The sequence below is a fragment of the Dipteris shenzhenensis genome, chromosome 19, assembly GCF_047967505.1.
Source record: "Dipteris shenzhenensis isolate YYH24624 ecotype China chromosome 19, Dip_SZ_1.0, whole genome shotgun sequence".
NCBI lineage: Eukaryota > Viridiplantae > Streptophyta > Polypodiopsida > Gleicheniales > Dipteridaceae > Dipteris > Dipteris shenzhenensis.
Window position 1 is genome coordinate 3794608 of NC_141614.1, and position 20434 is coordinate 3815041.

A 20434-nucleotide genomic window follows, 5' to 3' on the forward strand; every position below is an offset into this window, starting at 1 on the left:
AACAGGGTTCCCACAGAACATCTGGTCGGCATCCAGAGCCCTACCCAACTCCTCCGTCTTTATTCCCATCCTCAGGGCTAAATCGTCTGATATAAAATTATCGGTAGCCCCTGGATCTAATAAAACCAGCGCTTGCTGGTCTCTAACTTTGCCCATGGTAGCAACAATTCTCGTTCCTCTGGGTTTGAAACATGACCCAGTATGTCAGGAATTCCTCCTGCATGCAACATCTGAAGCATTTAGCCTCTTTCCTTAAATATTCAATCTGTTCAGGGGTAAACTATGGTCTTCCCTTATAGGGCCTTTGTACCTGGTTTCCCCTTGGCTTCTGAGGCTGATATCCCTCTCCTGGGCCTTGGGAAACTCTCTTGTTTCAAACTTGGGGGTCACTGGCTTTTTATCCCCTGGTACACCGGCTTGAAGTGAAGGCATGGTAGTAGGATCCTGCATGTACATGAGACTAGCCACACTGGGTGCATGCATAAGACCCGAAATGTCTGTGATATCAATGGTATCACTTGGGCCTGAATCTTGGGATTGAGTCTCGTCCGATATTTTCTGAGTTGGGTCTTATCTGAGACTTTCTTAAAGGGAGAAATTTGCAGATATGAATCCCAAAATTTCTAATTATAAGTCTCAACTGTATCCTAGGGTGTCATATGTAAACTTTCCCAAGCAAGACGAACATGATCCCGAAATTGTTTGGGCATGAATTGCTTGTACAAGGCTTTCTTGAAGCCCTTCCACTTCTTGGGAGCTGTGCCATTACTGTTTTGGCATTCCACCATGCACTTGTTGTGCCAGTCAAGTGCAAACCAACCATTCGAAGCTTGGAAGACTCGCTGAAATTTTCAGAACGAAAGGCAGCATCAAATTGCCTTATAAACTGCATTGCCTTCTCGGCTTGATCATACTGGCCATTAAAGGTGGCAAATCTGACTGACTTTCCACCATCTTTAAACTCCCGAGTCTTTACTGTCTTTGATGCTGCATGCTTTCTCTTGGTTGATTTCTTCTTCCTAGACCCAGATGTTGATAATTCTGAAGATAATGATGAGGCAGTAGAACTGGAGCTCGAAGAAGAGAAAGAACTAGGAGATTTACGATGATGCTTGGCCTTCTTCTTCCTAGACATAGACTCATCTCTCTTCCTCTTTCTGATGCCTTCATGGCGGGGCGCACTTGGTCACACGACCGTCCTCCTAGATGCTTGTCAGGCTCCATAGCGCTTGGGCTTTCAACCCCACTTGATACCTGCAATAAATAAATAATCTCTAGACTAATTCTAGTCACTGTGGGCATCCCCACTGAACACATGTGCGCACATAACAATATATATATATATATATGTTCTTTGCTTGACCGGAGTCAACGCTCTTGATCATAATTAAAGGGGCTTGACCAACGGTCGAGGTGCCTTAATTATGGGAGCCGCCTTAATTATGGCCAGGTCTCTCCAACCGAAGTTGGCACAACTCTCGGTTAATTGTAGTTAACCCTCTTGGTGCATGCCAAGTCTCGTTAACCAAAGTCAACACTCTCTGACCGTAGTCAGCTCTGTGTTCTCTTGTAAATAGCAGTTAACCCTCTTGGTAATAAACCGAGTCTCCACTACGAAATTAGGCTTACTTGACCAGAGTCAAGTATCTTTGACCATTAAAGGAACTCTTTGACCATAATTAACACAAATGGAAAACTCTTTAATTATGATCAAAATGGTCAACTCAATACTTTGACTTAGGATATTTACAGCTTGGTGACAAGCTTCTTCTCTTCATTCCATTGTTGTAATTCCTTGCTATAGCACCATTGCAAATTTGAGAACAAATTTGCTTTGGGCAAGGTGGACTGTAACAAAGGTCAATTTACTTAGTTAATTTGTAGGCCAGTCATGCTTTGAATGGCTTTGTAAATAGTAGTACTTTTAGTAGGATGTATATACCTAGATGAATCCAGGAACATTCCCAAACTCATCCTCTAAAAACACAACATAGTTCAGTTTCAATCTCACGATAGTCACTCATAAGATTGAAAACCATAAAATCCATCACGCATAGCAAGGACTAGCTACTATGACATCCCCACTAACGTCATCGACACCCAATAGTGGGGGTCACACATACAAATCCACTCACCCACACATACTTGAGCATCCATTTATACAAAGTCTTCGTACTGAGTTTCTGTCGGCACTCCGGAGGTGAAGGGCAAACTCAGCCATGACGAAGGCTAGCACTAAAGGAGAAGGCTAATCAAATATCTCTTCATTCAAGCTACAACTGCTTGTGAAGTCTAAACGATTTCATTTTCGTCTCTCCCAAACGAGCATCTAAATCTAGTTGATAGGGCAACGCGCCATTTAAGATAGAAAGAATTTGGCCTAATGTTGCTATGTGGCATCCTAGGACAATCATCCCATAAGTAAAGTGGTAGTTTATCGAGGCCTATACCTATAAAAGGGGGCCCTATTGTACCTTGTACTCGTAAATATCTTTGAACGCCATTTAATAAACAGCATTTAAAGCTGAGCACTACTTGCTCTAAGTTGAACTAGGAATCTACTTCCTAGCCTGTTGCTTTTGCAACCCATCACAAGCCATGGATTCCTACATGGTTTCCAGGTACTCTCTAGTGATTGTGCACTTGTATTCTCTCAATTACTTGATGTTCGGTCCTTTTCCTCCTAGCTACTATCTTCTCAGCTAGTCTAGGTAGTGGTTAAGGCTAAGATTAGCAGGCCTACTAGCTGGCTTAGCTACATCTTACAATGCTTCCAGTTCGAGGATTGTAAGCCGGTTCTTACATTCTTGGAGCTTAGCTTCCGTTTCTCCTCTGATGATGGGAGTGACCCATTTGATGTGCCTTTACCACCAGGCTGCGGGCTGCCTTATCTATTTATGTTACACCGGGCTTGTCTCGGTAGCAGGTCCATGCACAAGTCTAGTACACAACATTGGCAAGCATCGAAACGTGCCTTTTGATACTTGAAAGACAAGCAGCAGCCCCAAGGACCTTGGCGGGGCGATTCCCTGATGTACTAGGGAGAGTGGCCAATTCAAAGGCTTGAGAATTTTGCCTCTCATAGGGCAAAGTAAGAGACCAAAATGTGTTGATTTTGTTTGATCCAAGAGCTACAGACAACTTCATCTTAGAGGGCCTAGCTTTAAGGCTAGGAATCAAGACAAAAGAGTTGGGGCGATCTCATGATGACTAACAGATATTCCAAAAATAACCTGTTCTAGTCACGCTTCTTATTGTAAAGCTTAAAGTTGATGATCCAAAATCTACAGGGAAAAAAAATTTTTCAATTCTTAGAATCCTTGAAGGATTGTTTTTCAAAGTCTTTGCTAGGAGAGCTACCACTAGAGCGACCAGAGGATCATACTATTGAGCTTATTCTAGGAATTGAGCCTCTAAACCGACTGCCCTATCGGGTGAGTGCAGCCCAGACCGAGGAGATCATGGCACAAGTATAGGACTTGCTGTCCTAGGAGCTTATTAGACCCAGTCCGCTCCCTTTTGTTCTCCTATGTTATTGCTTCAAAAGACAAAGAATCCTATCGTATGTGTGTTGATTACAGCGCCCTCAACAAGATGATCATCAAGAACAGTTTTTCAATTCCTAATGTGTTGGATAGATTGTTTTCAGCAGGATTGATTTGGAGAGTGGCTATCACCAGATAAGAATCCATCCACAGGACGACTTTTGGGCTATGCGAGTTCTTGGTCATGCTCTTTGGTCTAACAAATGCTCCTACTACCTTCAGTAGGATGACGGACCGGTTCTTCAGAGGTACCCTTTTTTATGATATTCTTGTGTTTTTTAGGTCAAAAGAAGAGCATAAGAGATTGTTAGCCACAATGTTCAAAGAATTACAGGACAACAAGCTTTACATCAATGGAAAGAAAAGTGAGTTTTTTCTGTTTAAAATCACTATCTTGGTCACGTGATTTACAAGAATGGAGTACAAATGAATCCCGCTAAGATCAAAGCCATTCAAGAATGGCTTGAGCTAAGAACAGCACAAATCCTAGGGCTAAATGCCCTAACTAGACTAAGTGCCCTAACTGTCCTAAGTGGTACATGTACTAATTGTATCAACTGACCTAATGGAGGGGGCTTCATAGGGGGCTGTATAGCTCTGAGATACAAGTGCCCATGCAGGAAAGCAGGCCTTGCACTGAAGGCAGTATCAATTGGATTATTATTTCAATACTTTCTGTTGGAGTGATGTACCACTACCAGCAATTGGGTTGTTGTACCAGATGACCTATTGTACCAGTACCGGACCACAAGAGTGCATCTCGCACGTGTGGCCTGGGAGCAATAGTACCGGGTTTCTAGTGATCGTGCTAAGGTGCTTCATGCCAAGAGGGGGCTTCTTCGACAATACCTATGGCGGTCTTCAGCGATGGAGTATCACATGACGGACTCCTCCAGTTGTTCCAGCGGCACATCCAGCTCCCGGGTGTATGGGTTCCATCCAAGAGCTGAGAGGGGGTGTTGAAGGTCAACATCTCCTGATGTCACCGTAGAGAGTGAGGGCCTTTGCTTGTGGGTGTGCCTGCCCCCCATGAAGTTAGGACAGTCCGGAGAGCGGGCCTTGTTGTGCCGGTGTGCTGAGGTGCTTCATGCCAAGAGGGGGCTTCTTCGACAATACCTATGGCAGTCTTCAGCAATGGAGTATCACATGACGGACTCCTCCAATTGTTCCAGCGGCACATCCAGCTCCTGGGCGTCTGGGTTCCATCCAAGAGCTGAGAGGGGGTGTTGGAGGTCAACATCTCCTGATGTCACCATAGAGAGTGAGGGCCTTTGCTTGTGGGTGTGTCTGCCCCCCGTGAAGTTAGGACAGTCCGGAGAGAGGGCCTTGTGCCAGTGTGCCAGCCTCCCGTGAGGGTAAAGCAGGGTAGACAGGGCCCACTTGGAGGTCCATCTTGGCCTGCTGGCACGTATCAGCCCCATTGTGAGGCGCACTGGGCAGGTCAGGTCGCTGGCCATCTCTTTGGGCTACAACCCTGCCTACAGCAGCCCTCTTGTAAGGCAGGAGGTGTCGGCCCCCTAGAGCCTGCTGGTCGGGGGCATATGCATGAGCGCAGCCCTCCCTATGGGCCTATTCCAGCCCCCATTGTGAGGCGCACTGGGCAGGTCAGGTCGCTGGCCATCTCTTTGGGCTACAACCCTGCCTACAGCAGCCCTCTTGTAAGGCAGGAGGTGTCGGCCCCCTAGAGCCTGCTGGTCGGGGGCATATGCATGAGCGCAGCCCTCCCTATGGGCCTATTCCAGCCCCCATTTAGAGGCTGGAGCAGGTCGGCCCCCAAGCAAGCAGTCGGCCTGTTTGGGACATTGAGGCAGCCCCTTATAGGCCTGCATAGCAGCCCCCTTTTGTGCAGCAGGGGGGGGTCAGACAGGTGTGCTGACGGGTCGGCCTACCAAGGGCAGGAGTCGGCCCTTATGATCAGCCGACCAGGGAGGGGGAGGCAGCCTATATATAGGCCCCCCTTCCCTCATTGTTGAGCATCTCTTGTGGAGCAGTGTTGAGCATTTATAGCAAAGGTTTTCCCCCAACAGTTGGTGAGGGTTTTGGCCTGATCTCTCTCTCTCTCTCTCTCTCTCTCTCTCTCTCTCTCTCTCTCATTTCTGTCCAGATTCTGCTGCACTTCTCACAATTCCATCCACGATGAGATACGAATTAGCGTCATTCGTATGGATGTAAGAGCTGGAGAGGGCTGGCCCAACACCTTTCATTCGGGGAGGGGACAAATCATGACCCCTGTCCAACAAATAATCAGCGCTTCATTAGTGAAAATTGACTCATAGGAGAAGAGCTTGACAGATGGGCGAAAGATAATATTTCCCAATACGGCTGGAGAAAGAGGCATGGGTCAATTAACTAAGTCTGAAGGAGATTGAGAATCTACGGAGAGAATAAGCAAGCTCACCCTTGCTTCCATATCTCGCCCCGCTCCCTAGGGGAGAGCTGGAGGACCCCGCACATGGCAGAGGAAAACAAGTCCTCAAGAATGTACCAATAAAGTGGGCATCGTTGATAAAGCACTTGGCGCTTTCTCGCTCCGCTCCTTCATTCATAAAGCCAACAAAGTTACCTAAACTTGAATGATTCACAACTAACATCCAAAGCAAGTTGAGTGGGTGAGCCGTATGATCTCCCACACTTCTGGGAGGACTGGATACCTTGGGACACCGGAGAGTACTCTATTCTATTATAGACACCTAGTGAAAATAATGTATCTCGATACACCTAAAAGATGGATTCTATATAAACTAATGGATCCCGAGAAGTCATTGCTACTAGTAGTATCGTTGATTAGTTTGTCTCTTTCTATATCTCTCCTTGCTTTTTATAGTTACTCATTAAACAGCACGTTGTCTACATATCCAAGTGGTCTTATTGAATATCTTTACCTCAGGGTGGGGGTCCGCCCCCTTATTGCACGCCCGCTACAATGGCACTCCATACAAGACCTTTTCTGTAGTAAAAAGGGAAAAGTTGGTGAGTTTGCTTCTACACATAAAAAACCTCAAGCTAATAAATAAAGGCTTATTCATGAGCACTCCTTTACCAAAGAGATCGAAACTTCTAGTTTTCCAAGGTCTAAGAGAAAAGGGTGAATAATGTGAAAGGAGAGGATAAGCAACAGTCCTAAAGCCGTGGTCCAAACATGCGCATGGTCAATCGTGGTATGACTAGCGCCGTTATGGCAATTGGCTGCAATGGCTGCCTCCTGGAGGAGGGCTCGATGCCAAGGCTCAGACAAAGAGAAAGGCCAAAAGAATAAGGGGAAAAGGAGATGGGGGAATGCTCTCAAAAGCAACGAAGGCCAAGGAAGCACCTGGAGGACAAAACGGAGACACAGGCAAGGGGCAGCGGGAAAGCAAAAGCCCTGTAATCCAACCTCGGCAGAGGAACTATTCCATGCTTAGCCATGAACAGGAGGGGTGCAATGAGCAGTCGTTGAAAGACCTCCATTCCTATTTGCATTGGGAATTATTCCAAGTGGGCAGTTGAAACCACATTAACTGTCAAGGATCCATCCACTCATCCCAAGAGAGCTTTCCTACCCTCCGCCAAGATATGGACTTTCTCGGGGAAGCCCAAGAATGCCTGGAAACTCTAATTTCCAGCCACTCCTAAGCTCATAAGACCAATTGCCATTCTCTATTGCGGGACTAGCAGAAGCAACCTCTATGCCATATGAAGTGCAATTCCAAGGGTTTCATTCTACTAAACAAAGAACCAGTAAAAGTACATCCTGACGACTGCGTTGATGTCATGTCCATCGAAAGCTTGGCCCATGAAGCAGGCCGAATGTGCTACTCAATCTCTTGCAATTCCTAAACCACACGTGATCATGGTGGATTAATTTTCTCCGTATTCTATTGGTAAAGAAAGAAGGAATAGGTGCATGTTAGCCCCACGCCTGCAACACTTTGAGGCGGGGGGCTTAAGGACCCCCCCTCCTCGACCTAATAAGGAACTTGGTTGGAGTTTTTTTTTTTTTTCTTTTCATTTCCAAGAGACCCTGAAACAGAGCTAACAAAAATGAACTAGAATCGCTCTCAAGAGGAAAAGCTATTAGAGCTTTCAAAAAATTTGACATGCCCTTAGGATGATTTTAGAGGCTCGAGAATGGAGGAAAACCCCCCTATCTCAAACTGAATATTGTTAGCCAATATCTCAATTGGTGGGTAGAGGAGCTGGCTTCCAAGGTAGTAGTGTGAGTCACGAACAATATTAGTTATGGACATGACATGCTCACTCAACCCCTCTCACAATAGCCAAGCGGCACACACACGTTTACGAACCGGAAAAGCCTTAGGTCAAGAAAGAAGGGGTGAGATATTGAGCATGACCACTAAACCCAAACGTTTTCAGTGTGTGGAAATGTCATTGCCCTAAGCTACTCTTAGGAACCCCTACTTTAGTAATAGCCTACCGCTAAAGCGGGTGGGGTAGTATAGCCGAGTCAATAAAGGGAATGCTCATATTTTGTAACTGATGGATCTTTTCCAAAAAATTCGAGGGGTAAATTACTGCCCTTTACCCTTTGAGCTAAATGCTTCCTAGGATAAGCTCAGAGACACTACTATGCAAAACCAATAACACAAATTATGAATACATCGCTCAAGGTTGCTATTGGTTTCGCAGTGAAGGTGCTAAATATTTCCCTCCGCGCAAACTAATACCAGTCAAGCTGTTTGTTGTGGCAGAAGGGACTAGTACACGACTAATCCATGTGGGACAACCTATATCTTGAAAGAGGGGCTTCACATACTTACAAGTAGCTTATACCTAGATGAATCCAGGAACATTCCCAAACTCATCCTCTAAAAACACAACATGGTGCAGTTTCAATCTCACGATAGTCACTCAAAAGATTGAAAACCATAAACTCCATCACGCATAGTGGGTACTAGCTACTATGACATCTCCACTTACGTCATCAACGCCCAACAGTGGGTGTAGACGATAGTATAAAAATATGCTCTCACACATACAAATCCACACAGCCACACATACTTGAGCATCCATTTATACAAAGTCATTTATACATTTATACTTACGGGTGGCTTTTTGTTATATATATCTATGAGGGTGTCACATCTGAGGAAAACTCTATATATAAAGATGGCAAACAAGCTTGTAGATGAGTAATGTCAATTTTTAATATATTGATGTAAAGAGACATTTGTTTAAGACCAGAAGTCAAGACACAATCCCTTACATAGCTTTTACATATAGTGTCTACGTGCGGAAGGACTACAATAGATGCCTTATAAATCCAAAGGCCAACCAACAAGATGAATCACTATCTGCATCGAGCTAGAACGACATGACATATAGTGCCAATTGACCGACTAAAAGTTGTAAACCGACCTATGAGACATCATATGAGAAGAAGAAAAGGGGTTGATCATGCATCCCACATGAAGGCCTGTGGAGTCCACAAATGGACTGCCACATGTATGACCCTGAACACCCTCACAGAAAAACGAGAATAAAGAATAAAAAGCGAGCAAATAGCAAACCTGGCAAAGGTTCGCTGGGGAGGGTTGGGAAAGGGCTAGGTACTAAAGGATGACATTAACAAAGTGAACAGTTGAAGCGGTTGGCATTATTAGAAAGTTGGTTTTTAATAAAAAGAGGAATGGAGATACTTGGTTGCATCGTTCCTTTATGTCTTTTACTCGTTATGTCTTGTCTATGCACCCATAGAGCTAACACACGTACACGAAGAACACACTTAAAAATCCGAACTCAGGCAGGAAGTGCTCCTCCAGCCATTCACAGCAAGCGGGTGGACATTGTCACCCGCACTGCTGAATAGGACCTCATTTTTCATTACTATACGAGGTCTTTTGGTTGCCGAGAGCTGGTTCTGGTTCCCCTTACACTCTGTAGTCAGCTTCAACCATCTACTTGAATACGTGCTACCAACGCTAGATAAAATCAAGGCTTTCATACTTAGATCCCGGCTTCAAATCAAACGAGCTATTCGTCTAAATTCGAGAATATGATGCAGGTAAAAGATACGACGGATTGAACAAAAGAGTATATTAATCCTTTGAGTACTCAACTGGCCACTAGGACGCAGATTTCGCAGCTCAGAGACCAATGAGCAATGGCCTGTACAAGCCCGTTTTTTGTCTTGCAAAGAACAACCCCAACAACAAAAGACGAGAGATCAAGGGCTTACTTTCGTAACGCAGGAGCCATTTTGTTCGTGAGGGTACCAGCTACAATCATGCAGTCGGACTGCCTCGGGCTAGGCCTAAAAATGATGCCGAATCGATCAAGATCGTAGCGAGCAGCTCCCGTGTGCATCATTTCCACAGCACAGCAAGCCAGGCCGAAGGTCATAGGCCAGATGGACCCTTTTCGAGCCCAATTCATCAGGGCGTCCACTTTGGAGATGACATAGTCGGCAGGTTTGGAAAGGGAGGAAGGAGCGCGGGGAGGAGAGGGGAAGGAGGGGGAAAGCGCAGAGGCAGAGGCCATAGCGATGGAATTGGTGTGGAGGAGGCGAGGAGGAGAGGCGATGGCGAGGCGTGCAGCCCGGGGGAGGAGGCTCGCCATGGCAGCAGATGGAACACGGGAGCAGTGAAAATTAAGACGACGAAACAGCAGAAACAAAGATGATGGACAGAGAGACGCGCGCCCACACGTGTGTCATTTGTCTTTTCGGCGTCCCTCATTTCGTATTTTCCTTGTTCCTTACACCTAAATTCAAAGGGGACACTATTTTCACCGGCAATCAATTGGAAAACATTTCGAATTTTTCAAATAAAATTTATGGCCAGCGAGTGAGATACTCACGCTAAGGGGAGAGAGAGAAAGGAAGGAGAACGTCAAATAGTGAGAGTGAGTGATAGAAAGAGTGGGGGAAGGAGGTGAGTGAAAGGTGAGAGAAAGGAAGAGAGAGGGAGGTAGCGCTAAATGAAAGGCGAGAGAAAGGGGAGAGAACGAAAGAGAGGGGGATGGAGGTGAGGCAGCGTTGAACAGCAAAAGCAGAGCAGAGCAAGGGGAGTGGTTGAGAGGAGTAGCGAGAATGGAGGGACATAATTTTATACAACTCAAAGGCCGTTTGACGAGTTGAAAATTTGAAGGCTCTACGCGTCGCCTTGATTTTTTGCAACCTTAGATAATCATTTAACGTAGGCGAATCACTAATACTAACTGGATTTTTTCCAACATCGTGGGCACCTATTGGCTTACACTTACTGGTTTTCTCACAAGGAGCACCACCTAACGTCAGCCTTCAGTGTTTTTATAATTGTGCATGTTAAGGTCACTCACATCCCCCCCTTCCACCTAATGGCTCTCTTGACTTCAAAAATCCAAAACTTTCAAAGGACACCATTTTCACCAGCAATCAATTGGAAAACATTTCTAATTTTTCAAAGAATATTTCTGTATACCAAAAAGTATGTCTCCTGCCAGTGAGTGAGATAGAGGGGAGAGAGAGAAAGGAAGTAGCACGTCAAACAGTGAGAGTGAGTGAGAGAAAGAGAGGGGGAAGGAGGTGAATCAAAGGAGAGAGAGAGGAAGGCAGTACTGAACGAAAGGAGAGAGAAAAGGGAGAGAAAGGAAAAGAGGTGGATGGATGTGATCGGGGGGAGGCAGCATTGAATGATGAAAGCAAAGCAGAGCAGGGGGGGTGGCTAAAAGACTTTGAAAACCACTACAAAGACCTGTGCTTACTATGCTTGCCTTTTCAGTCACCATTAAAGCAATCCTTGTTTGCAAAACTTCCAACATGGCATGATATCTATAATCAAAACAACATAAAAACCGCAAAGACTTCAACAAAATCTCCAATTATCCAACCATGCCAGCAACCACCAACCTTCTATCATCAACATCTTGTAGCATCTAGCAAATCATGAACAACGATGATGCTTTTGACCTCAGAGAGGAAATTATGTCAAAAATAAGATCAAATCAATTACATGACCTTCAGCACAATGAACATGCCATCTCATGCCTAACAACAAATACTACACCATGCTATGAAAACATAACTACAAGTAAAGTATCATCATTAAGGACATCATGATTAAGAAAGGCATATCTCCAAACTTTTGCTTGCACATGCTTTATTTAGGGACAGGGAAAACTTTCACCCTATTGGTGTAAGGATTACTATGTTTCTATTCACACAAACAAACTTCAGACATTGAACTTCCTAAAGTCTTGTTGTTAGCATACACTAGAAAGAAGCTTTAAACAGAGGGACAATAATACACTCAATACTCTATTTTCCACTTCTAACATCAAAATAAACAAGCCTTTTGGCAGACAAGATATAGACTTTCTCCACACTCTATAAAGAGGTGTACCTTATCATCCTTGATTGGACAAAATGCATTCATTGCTACCGACATGCGTATGCATAAAATAAAACACAATCGCTTAGGGCCATTTACAAGCATTGGCATCCTTCTCTAATGTGACTTGTGCCAAGCAAGCTCAACAAAAGACTCTCATATTTTATAGGAGTGCTCGTCTTCAACCGCAATCATGCCTTCCTTTTGGAATTCCCAAGTCCTATACTATAAGCTACAGAAAACTATGTGCCAAAAAAATAAACCCTTCCTCGAACTACTGACCAAGATCCACGTGGGGGAAATAAATTGAACAATCTCTCCACAATCAACAAGTTGTACATCCACGATCCTCTACTTAAAGGTATAGTCCTACATCTTTTTTATATGACCACCTCCAAGGATAAGCGCAATGTGTTTGAAACCAATCCACACGTGCTAAAAGCAAAAGACATAAGGCTCAAGCCATGTAGCAAAACAATAACCATACTAAATGGCCTCAAAACACTAGAGGTTTGCAAAAGACATAAGGCTCAAGCCATGTAGCAAAAAAATAACCATACTAAATGGCCTCAAAACACTGGAGGCTTGCACTCCAAACTAATGTTTAAGCCAAGCATGATCGTGGAAATCTATTCACGCAATCTAGATATCAATGGTGGGCTCATCAATGGTGTAGATGGGATATTCAAGCACTCAGACTCTCACAAAGCCACGAGTGGTGTGGATTGAGTTTAATGATAGAAACACTGGATGCCCACCCTTTAAATCACATGTGAGTTCCAAATTAGAAAGAGTGCCCTTAACACTGCGTGCTGATAAGAATTCCTAGTGCAAGCAGCAAACAGTGAGGATAGTACACCACTCACAAGGTCTAATCATGGATTCCTTAGCATTCAGCCCAACCAACATTAAAATCTCATGGCTTAGCTTACACTTCTCTTTCAAGGGTCCATGAACCCTTATCACTTGAAAGTAGACACATCAAGATTGACCAGGTGGCATTGCAGATCTTAGAACTCACTGTGCATGAGATCTTGAGCAAGTTGAACTTAGTCAAACTAAAAACACAATGCCAACATTGCAATCATTAAACATGAGATCATTCAACTCTGTACAAGTTGTAACACATTCTCTTTCTACATGTAGAAGTTGTAACACATTCTCTTTCTACATGTAGAAGTTGTATGTAGAATTTGTAACACATTCTCTTTCTACATGTAGAAGTTGTATGTAGAAGTTGTAACACATTCTCTTTCTACATGTAGACGTTGTATGTAGAAGTTGTAACACATTCTCTTTCTACATGTAGAAGTCGTATGTAGAAGTTGTAACACATTGTCTTTCTACATGAGTCCATGTTGGTACAACTTGTACAAACTCTCATGCCGACAACATCCTGAGCTGTGTTAACATTCTTAATGTAACAATCCATTGCCTACAAGAAATCCATTTGACACCATCAACAAACTCTTTGCATTCCACTACGTTAAGATGCCAACATGGCTAGGCAGCATTGCTACTTGCTGCACTTAATGTCTCAAGCTTTGGCTGAAAAAGTTTCATTTGAGCATAATTGTGAGTGCTTGCTCACTATGTTCCACTCATCTTACTTTCAAAGTTTCCATTTAAGCACGATTGTGAGTGCTTGCTCACAATGTTCTACTCATCTTACTTTTAAAGATATTGCCACTATTAACATCTACAAGAGCATAGTAGTGACCCTAATTGAGACCCTACAAGTCTAGCTCCTTAGAATCCCACGAATCCCACCTTTGACAATGACGTACATCTTGGGAGACTTCAACATAGACTGCAAAATGACAAACCCTAACCTAAAACTACTTCACAAATTTATGTCGAACCCACAAAATGGAGCAACTAATTTCTACACCTACAACAATTCGTGTGATCCACACTTGACCATATATGGATAAATGTGAAAACAACAAACCAATAAATCGGAACAAACTTCATATATTGGTCTGACCACTCACCGCCAATCTCTACCACACTAATTCAAACACACTCTTGCTAACACAAACTTCCCTTGCATGCACTAGAATAATAAATCATACTCTTCCTTAAACCGCCTCTGCCAAATAGGCCCAATGAATGTAATTCAACTTGTTTCTTTCTTTTGCCAACCCAAAGTGCATGTTAGTCATGAGACATTAAGCAAAATATGATTGATTAGGGAACTATTGGCAATTTTAAACCATGTGCAATAGAGAAGGAGAAGAGGGAGACAACCTATCAAGCAACCTAAACTTAAAATGCAAAATAACAAGGTCAAAAATTTCATAGGGCCTATCAAGGTAGTGTCATGGATTCATTTGATGGCTTAGGAATGAGAGTGTAAGTTTTAAAGTGGTCAGAGTAGTAGCAGAAGTTAGTTCTTATTTTCAACGTCGATGTTTGTCCAAATGTGGTCTAGTATTGAGCCATGAATTGTTGTTGGGTTTGGATGCATGGTGCTTGGTGAAGAGTGCTTGCAAGCAAGGTAGATGCATGTAATGTTACTCTCCAATTAATGTTGAAGTCATCTAATAATGATGGTTGGATTGCTTGTGTCTATTGACTATAGAATATCATGAAGAGCTCTCATGAAGTATTCGATGCTTATTTTTTGTGACTTGTATGCTACAATCACATGCATCTTCTCAAAAGTTTTACTTTTGAAGGTGGTGCTAGTAACAATATGATGCGTGTGGATGAACGCACTACGTTGAAGCTAGTTTGGCTTGTCTAAAGATCTTGAGGAAGGAGCTGATGAATAAAATCCAAAGCATTAATGGTGACGTGAGTTTTCAGTTGCTCAATTTCATACCACTTAAGTCTTTATGAAACATGTCACTAGACATCACCTAAATGCTAATACGAGATCATGTGAAGCATTTTGAGATTCAGTTGCATCTTATGTCTTACATGAACTAATCATGCCATGTACGATGTTTGGTATCTAAGTTTTCTATCTAAATTAGATACTTCTCTCACTTACAATATTAGCATGAAACTTGTCAAACTCATCTTATAATGTCTTATAAATTTTGAATGGGTTCATAAAGGAGATAAAATCTTATTGACAATGAGCTTATGCACGGGTTGTCCAAAAAAGCATGTACAACATCCTTGAAAAGAACTTAAAGTGTCACGCTGATTGGATGTCTACAATATCATGCATGAAGAATGTAAATTGGATGCTTATTCATATGATGCATAAATGGTTTTCATTTTAAGATATGCCTCACTTTCTTTGGAGAGTCTTGGAATGCAAAAATTTGATTTTTTTTTAATTCTCTCTCATGATGCAAGGTGGTTGGTGAGTTTCTTCTTTGAGGCAAATTGACTTTCACTTTGGTACCACATGCATTACAACATAGTGTATATCTACTATCTTATGCACTCCACTCTCCTCCCCGATCCTCTAACATCTTTCCAGAACCTTAGGTGCTCCATCCTTTGTGAGAGAATGCAAGCCCTTGCCTCATCAAGGTGTAATCCCCAAGCCGTCCTTCTTGTCATTTTTGAAGAGCTCACCTTGTAAGCTTCTTCTCTTGCTTGATTTGCTTCATAAAGCTTCCACTTTCATAGTTTGGGCTTCAATTGTGTTCATTTCTTGAGATTTCTTCCTGGTTTATTTCTTGTTAGTTTATTTGTATGAGTGTGTTCATGTGATTTAGAAATAGTTTCTTCCCTCAACCTACTATTGAGCTCGCATTTCGAGAGAACGAGAGAAAAGTTTGAGTTGACTCTAATCCTTTCTAAGTGGTATATGCTTTATCTCTGTGAAAGATTCAGAGTGCAACAAGCTGCAGCCATCATCTCCTTCATCTACTCCCTCTCTTTTGATTTCGTTCTCTGAGACAAAACTATCTTCCTAAAGAAAATAAAGAACTTGGCATACATAGTAGTGACGCAGTAGTAGACCCAACCCATAGCATGACTGACACACAACAACAAAAAGAATTGACAAACACAGTAGAGGAAAAGATAGGTTGCACAACTTAGCACACAACAACCCTCAATCATCAATATGCAGAGTTACACAAAGGCAACAAGACAACTTGACATTTAAAATGCTACATGTACAATAAAGGCATGAACATTGACCATAACTACCTATACTTGTCAAGAAATCAAAAAAGAAAGATGATGCTACACAAGATACCACCTAGAAACAATGGATGACGAGACTACTCAGATAGCGATACAAAATATCTGCAATTATTAGAGTGCACAACAACGAAGCACATATGACTAACAACTATTCCTTTGATATAAAAGCCAAAGCTAGCCCCGACTTGCACAATGCCTACAACAAATCCCCCATGCAAGATGACTAAGAAGAGATTTAAGTCAAGGAACAAAAAGGCCCAAAATTAATGACACAAACATAGAAAGCCTAGAAGCAATGAGAGAGCTTCTTGGAGAAAGGATCAACAACCTTCTTCATCAACTTCATTGTCTTGCATCCTTTGCCTCAAGTACCGTTTGTCATCGCAGCCTTCACCTTTAAGCCAAAGCCTCATGAACCTTTCTCTCTCTCCATGTGGCAGAATGCCACATGGTAGATGAGATAGTTTTGTTGCATAGTGCCATGTGGCATCACAACACACTCAACTGTGATGTCATCATGTCTACCATTTCATCATTAACACCTTAGACTAACATGTCATCGAACATGTGGTAGTGCCACATCTGTAGCCATGTCATCATGCCACATCATTAGTGCCATGTCATCAATACCACATCATTCTGTCACATCATCATGTGCCACCTCAACTCACTATGCTCCATAGGCACACCTTTGCATGCAACATTTGATAGTGCCAATAACCATGCATGCTTATGACCACATTTTGGATAAATTTTGGCAAGATTTCAAATGGCCATGACTCTTGGAATTTTGCATTGTGCATAGTAAGTCATGTTTTATGCATTGATCATATGAAATCTTAATTTTGAAATCATTAAGCCTCATCATCAAAACCATATCTTGATTCTTGTAGGGTCTTCGAACGAGCACATAAAATGAATAAAGATAAAACCTTTTATTGTATTATATGTAGATATGTAGACTAGTTGTAGACTAGCACAACTTTAGAGGAGATCTAACTCCACCAATCCAAGTGAGCCATTGCCTGAACCACTTAATTAGTTGTCACTAGTTTTAGTCTCCTCAAGTCTATCATCAATGTTCACATTCATACCTCTGACATACTATCTCCTTACATTGGCCATATATTTGACATACCATCTCTGTACACCTGGTATTGTGCAATTCATAACATTAATGATATAGTTGGCTGAGTGATGTCTCCATTGGATTTAGGACATTTGTACAAATCTTTTCACACACATGCCACCCTTGTAAAGTCACTATTGTTGACTATTTTTGGTATTGGTTCTCACACACATGCATTAGCCTTGTAAACCATCTTTTGGGCTATTCTTGACACATGCCCATCATTATCATATTACACATTGATCATTGGCATCTTTGGCACACAGTTCTTCCATGAGGACTTGGATCACATTATCCTAAGTACTCCTCTCACATCCATGTAGGTTAGATCATGGTTACAAAACACTTTATTTTGAGAGGTAGTATTACAAATTGAGTAGATTTCTCATAAGCCCCACAACAGTAATAGTAAGCCGCAACAATGCCATCTCATAGTGTTCTCATGCATAGATACTCTCAACAATACATGGGTAAGCCTCTAGCACAGAGCATGAGAGAGTCTCCAATATGGAACTATGCACATCCACATTGTGATGATATTCTACTCAAGACTTTGAATGCAATCAATGACTAGAAAGAGAATGTTCTTCAAATTTTTGTTACAAAAAAGGTATGTTGCAATGCAATTAGGACTTATTGATCCATTGTGAAGTGTGTATTGTTGATTTTTATACTAAATCCCTTCAGGATAGCTTTTGGAATAACAAAGCTCTAATAAGCCATTGAATGGTGCTATTTTGAGGCTCTTCAATGTTAGCTTTTATTGAAATTGTTACATTCAAATCTTGGATTTTTTTAATGCCTTGTTCCTTTGTTCTATTATGCTTTTCCTTCATCAATGATGTTCTTCTTCATTCTCCTTCTTCTTTTTCTTGTTGTATGAGCTCTAAGATCATGTGATCTTCACTTTGACTACTTTCTACCCCTTCATGGTTGACTTCATTGTAGTCAACTTTAATTTATGGTTTATTTTATTTCAAATCCAATGTTATTCCCATAGCAAATTTCTTGCATCCTTTAACAAATTCTTGGTGTGGTTGTTTTGGCTTTGGTTTTTTGCCAGAATCCTTTGCAATCTAGTACCGTGTTCGGCTTGATTTTAGTCAAGCCTAATATTGTTGTTGGGGCTGTGTCATCATTGCCTCACGCCCATTGTAACATCTCCATTTTCTTTTTCCATAGTTTGTGGTCACCCTTCATGTAACCTTCTGTGCTACAAAAGTAGCATGATATTTTCTTTAGTCTATCTATTACAACAGATTTCTTCTATCTTGATCCACGGTTTATGGAAGCCATCCCATTGATCTTGTTAAATCAACATTCTTTAATTTTGTCTTGAACAATTGCACATGTTATGCTCAGATTTGCATCATTATATTAGTGTGTACCCATCAAGGATAGCCTCTACTTTTGCCCCAACATCATTAACAAACACAATAGCAACACAACCTACTCCTAAAAGTGGGATAGAACCAAAAGGACCTAACCTTTTTTTGACACCACAATCATCAGATGCAAACACCGACACTCTCATAGGTATCATCGAAAGTCATGTAGCTCCTCGAGTCTATGAAGAACTTCAAGCTACCTTAACTAGTGAGGAAATGATAGTTGTGACATGTTGGCTTTGAAGAAATCCTTAGTTGGTCTAAATTTTTCCTGCATCTTAAAGTATAGCTTTGCATCATTCGGTTTTTTAGACCTTTATGAGATAATAGGCATCAAAAGAAGACCAATACACATCATTCTATGAGAGTTCCAAAATATCTGAAGGAGGAACCATTTGTGAAGATGCATCTTGGTAGATGCCTTACATATCATAGAAACCTTCAATCCATGTGTGTTTGTCACAATATCATCATAATATCATGTGTAGGTCCTCTTACAAGAACATTTTATATCTAGTTTGACAATTGTCAAAGGAAAATAAAAGTCAAACATTTCTTGTGGCCATGTATGCAAGCTTGTGAACAAGGTAATTTTGATAAATTTAAACTAGGGTTTCTCTTGATGGGTGTAAGCCTGATAGATAGATTAAATATAAAATACATTCTCTAAGAAGCTTGCAAAAAATGATGCATTCACTCTAGCGGAGATAATGGCCCTTGTTAAAGGACCTTTTTGTTAGTTGAAATAAACCTTATAGTCCTCAAATGGTGTTAACTAAGTATCTCAAGTGCATAGCCATTACTATAAGGAATGCATAAAGTTGACCACATGCTTTAAATTCTTTTCCAATTCAAGTATTTTGGATAACCTCCTTCATGATTGTGGAAATCAGTGGGGAGCGAGGCCTAGTTCCACCAAATGGGTTTTACTTTTTAATCTGCCTATATGTTCTCTCTCAATCCATTAGTAAAGTTGTGCAATTATTTTATGGATATAAGTAGGATACTATTCAAACATGAATTTTATGTGATTGATCTCCCTAAAGCACATGGGGCCTATTTGAAAATTTTAGGGAGACCATGGCTGAAGATGGCTAAAGTGGCTAAACTAGTCTTTCCAATTCAAATAAAAGGGAGTTTTGATAGAGCTTAATTTAAGAGAATCAAGTAGAATAATGTGAGTATGAGGACAACACTCTAGCAGAAGAACTATGCTTCTCACTTTCTATGAGATAATCACCCCAAATTGTAATGTTATGAGGTAGCTCAAGCATGACTTAAGAGAAATTAGATCCCATTTACCGATGTTGCAAAAGAAAGAAACCCGGAGCTAAACTAGAGCACCTCTCCATTTGGCTAGATGCAGTTGAAGATAGGTTAAAGCACCATTGCATGAGTGCAATGGTGCCATTTACCGATGTTGCAAAAGAAAGAAACCCGGAGCTAAACTAGAGCACCTCTCCATTTGGCTAGATGCAGTTGAAGATAGGTTAAAGCACCATTGCATGAGTGCAATCGAAGACCAAGTACAAAACCTCCAAGATGTAAGAATGGAAAGATCCAACAAAGTTGGTTCCAAGAGGCAATATAAACACTTAGATAAAGATGGACGAGCCAAAATGTGGGCTCCTTGAAAATTGCTAGAAGCTCAAGTGCATACTATGGCATAAGAAAAGACATCAAGCCCAAGAAATATCAATTGAGAATATGGAGCCTAAGTCTAATGTAAACATAAGAAAGGCTCTTTACATGATCAAACTTTACATGATTATACTCTTCTTGCCATCAATAGCCCCCATAGCAAGTAGAAATGGTCTCAACAAAAGATGAGAATCAATTCTAAAAAAGTTTCAAACATTTGAATTCATCCTTGAAGAAAATTTGAAAATTGAAACATGGAAAATAAATTGTTCTATGTTCTTGAATCATTTCAACTAAAATAATAGAAGA

At 41.7% G+C, this 20434-nt stretch overlaps 1 protein-coding gene across 1 annotated transcript in view; it reads right to left on the reverse strand.

Annotated features, from left to right (window-relative positions):
- The window catches only part of LOC147889949 (NADH-ubiquinone oxidoreductase 20 kDa subunit), a 40401-nt gene extending 30228 nt beyond the window's left edge, over positions 1-10173 (reverse strand). Inside the window, exon 1 of the mRNA XM_087390571.1 lies at positions 9721-10173. Within this exon, the coding sequence (XP_087246697.1) occupies positions 9721-10100 (380 nt within the window). The 5' untranslated portion in view covers positions 10101-10173. The remainder of the gene's footprint in view (positions 1-9720) is intronic.
- Between the last annotated feature and the right edge of the window lie 10261 nt (positions 10174-20434).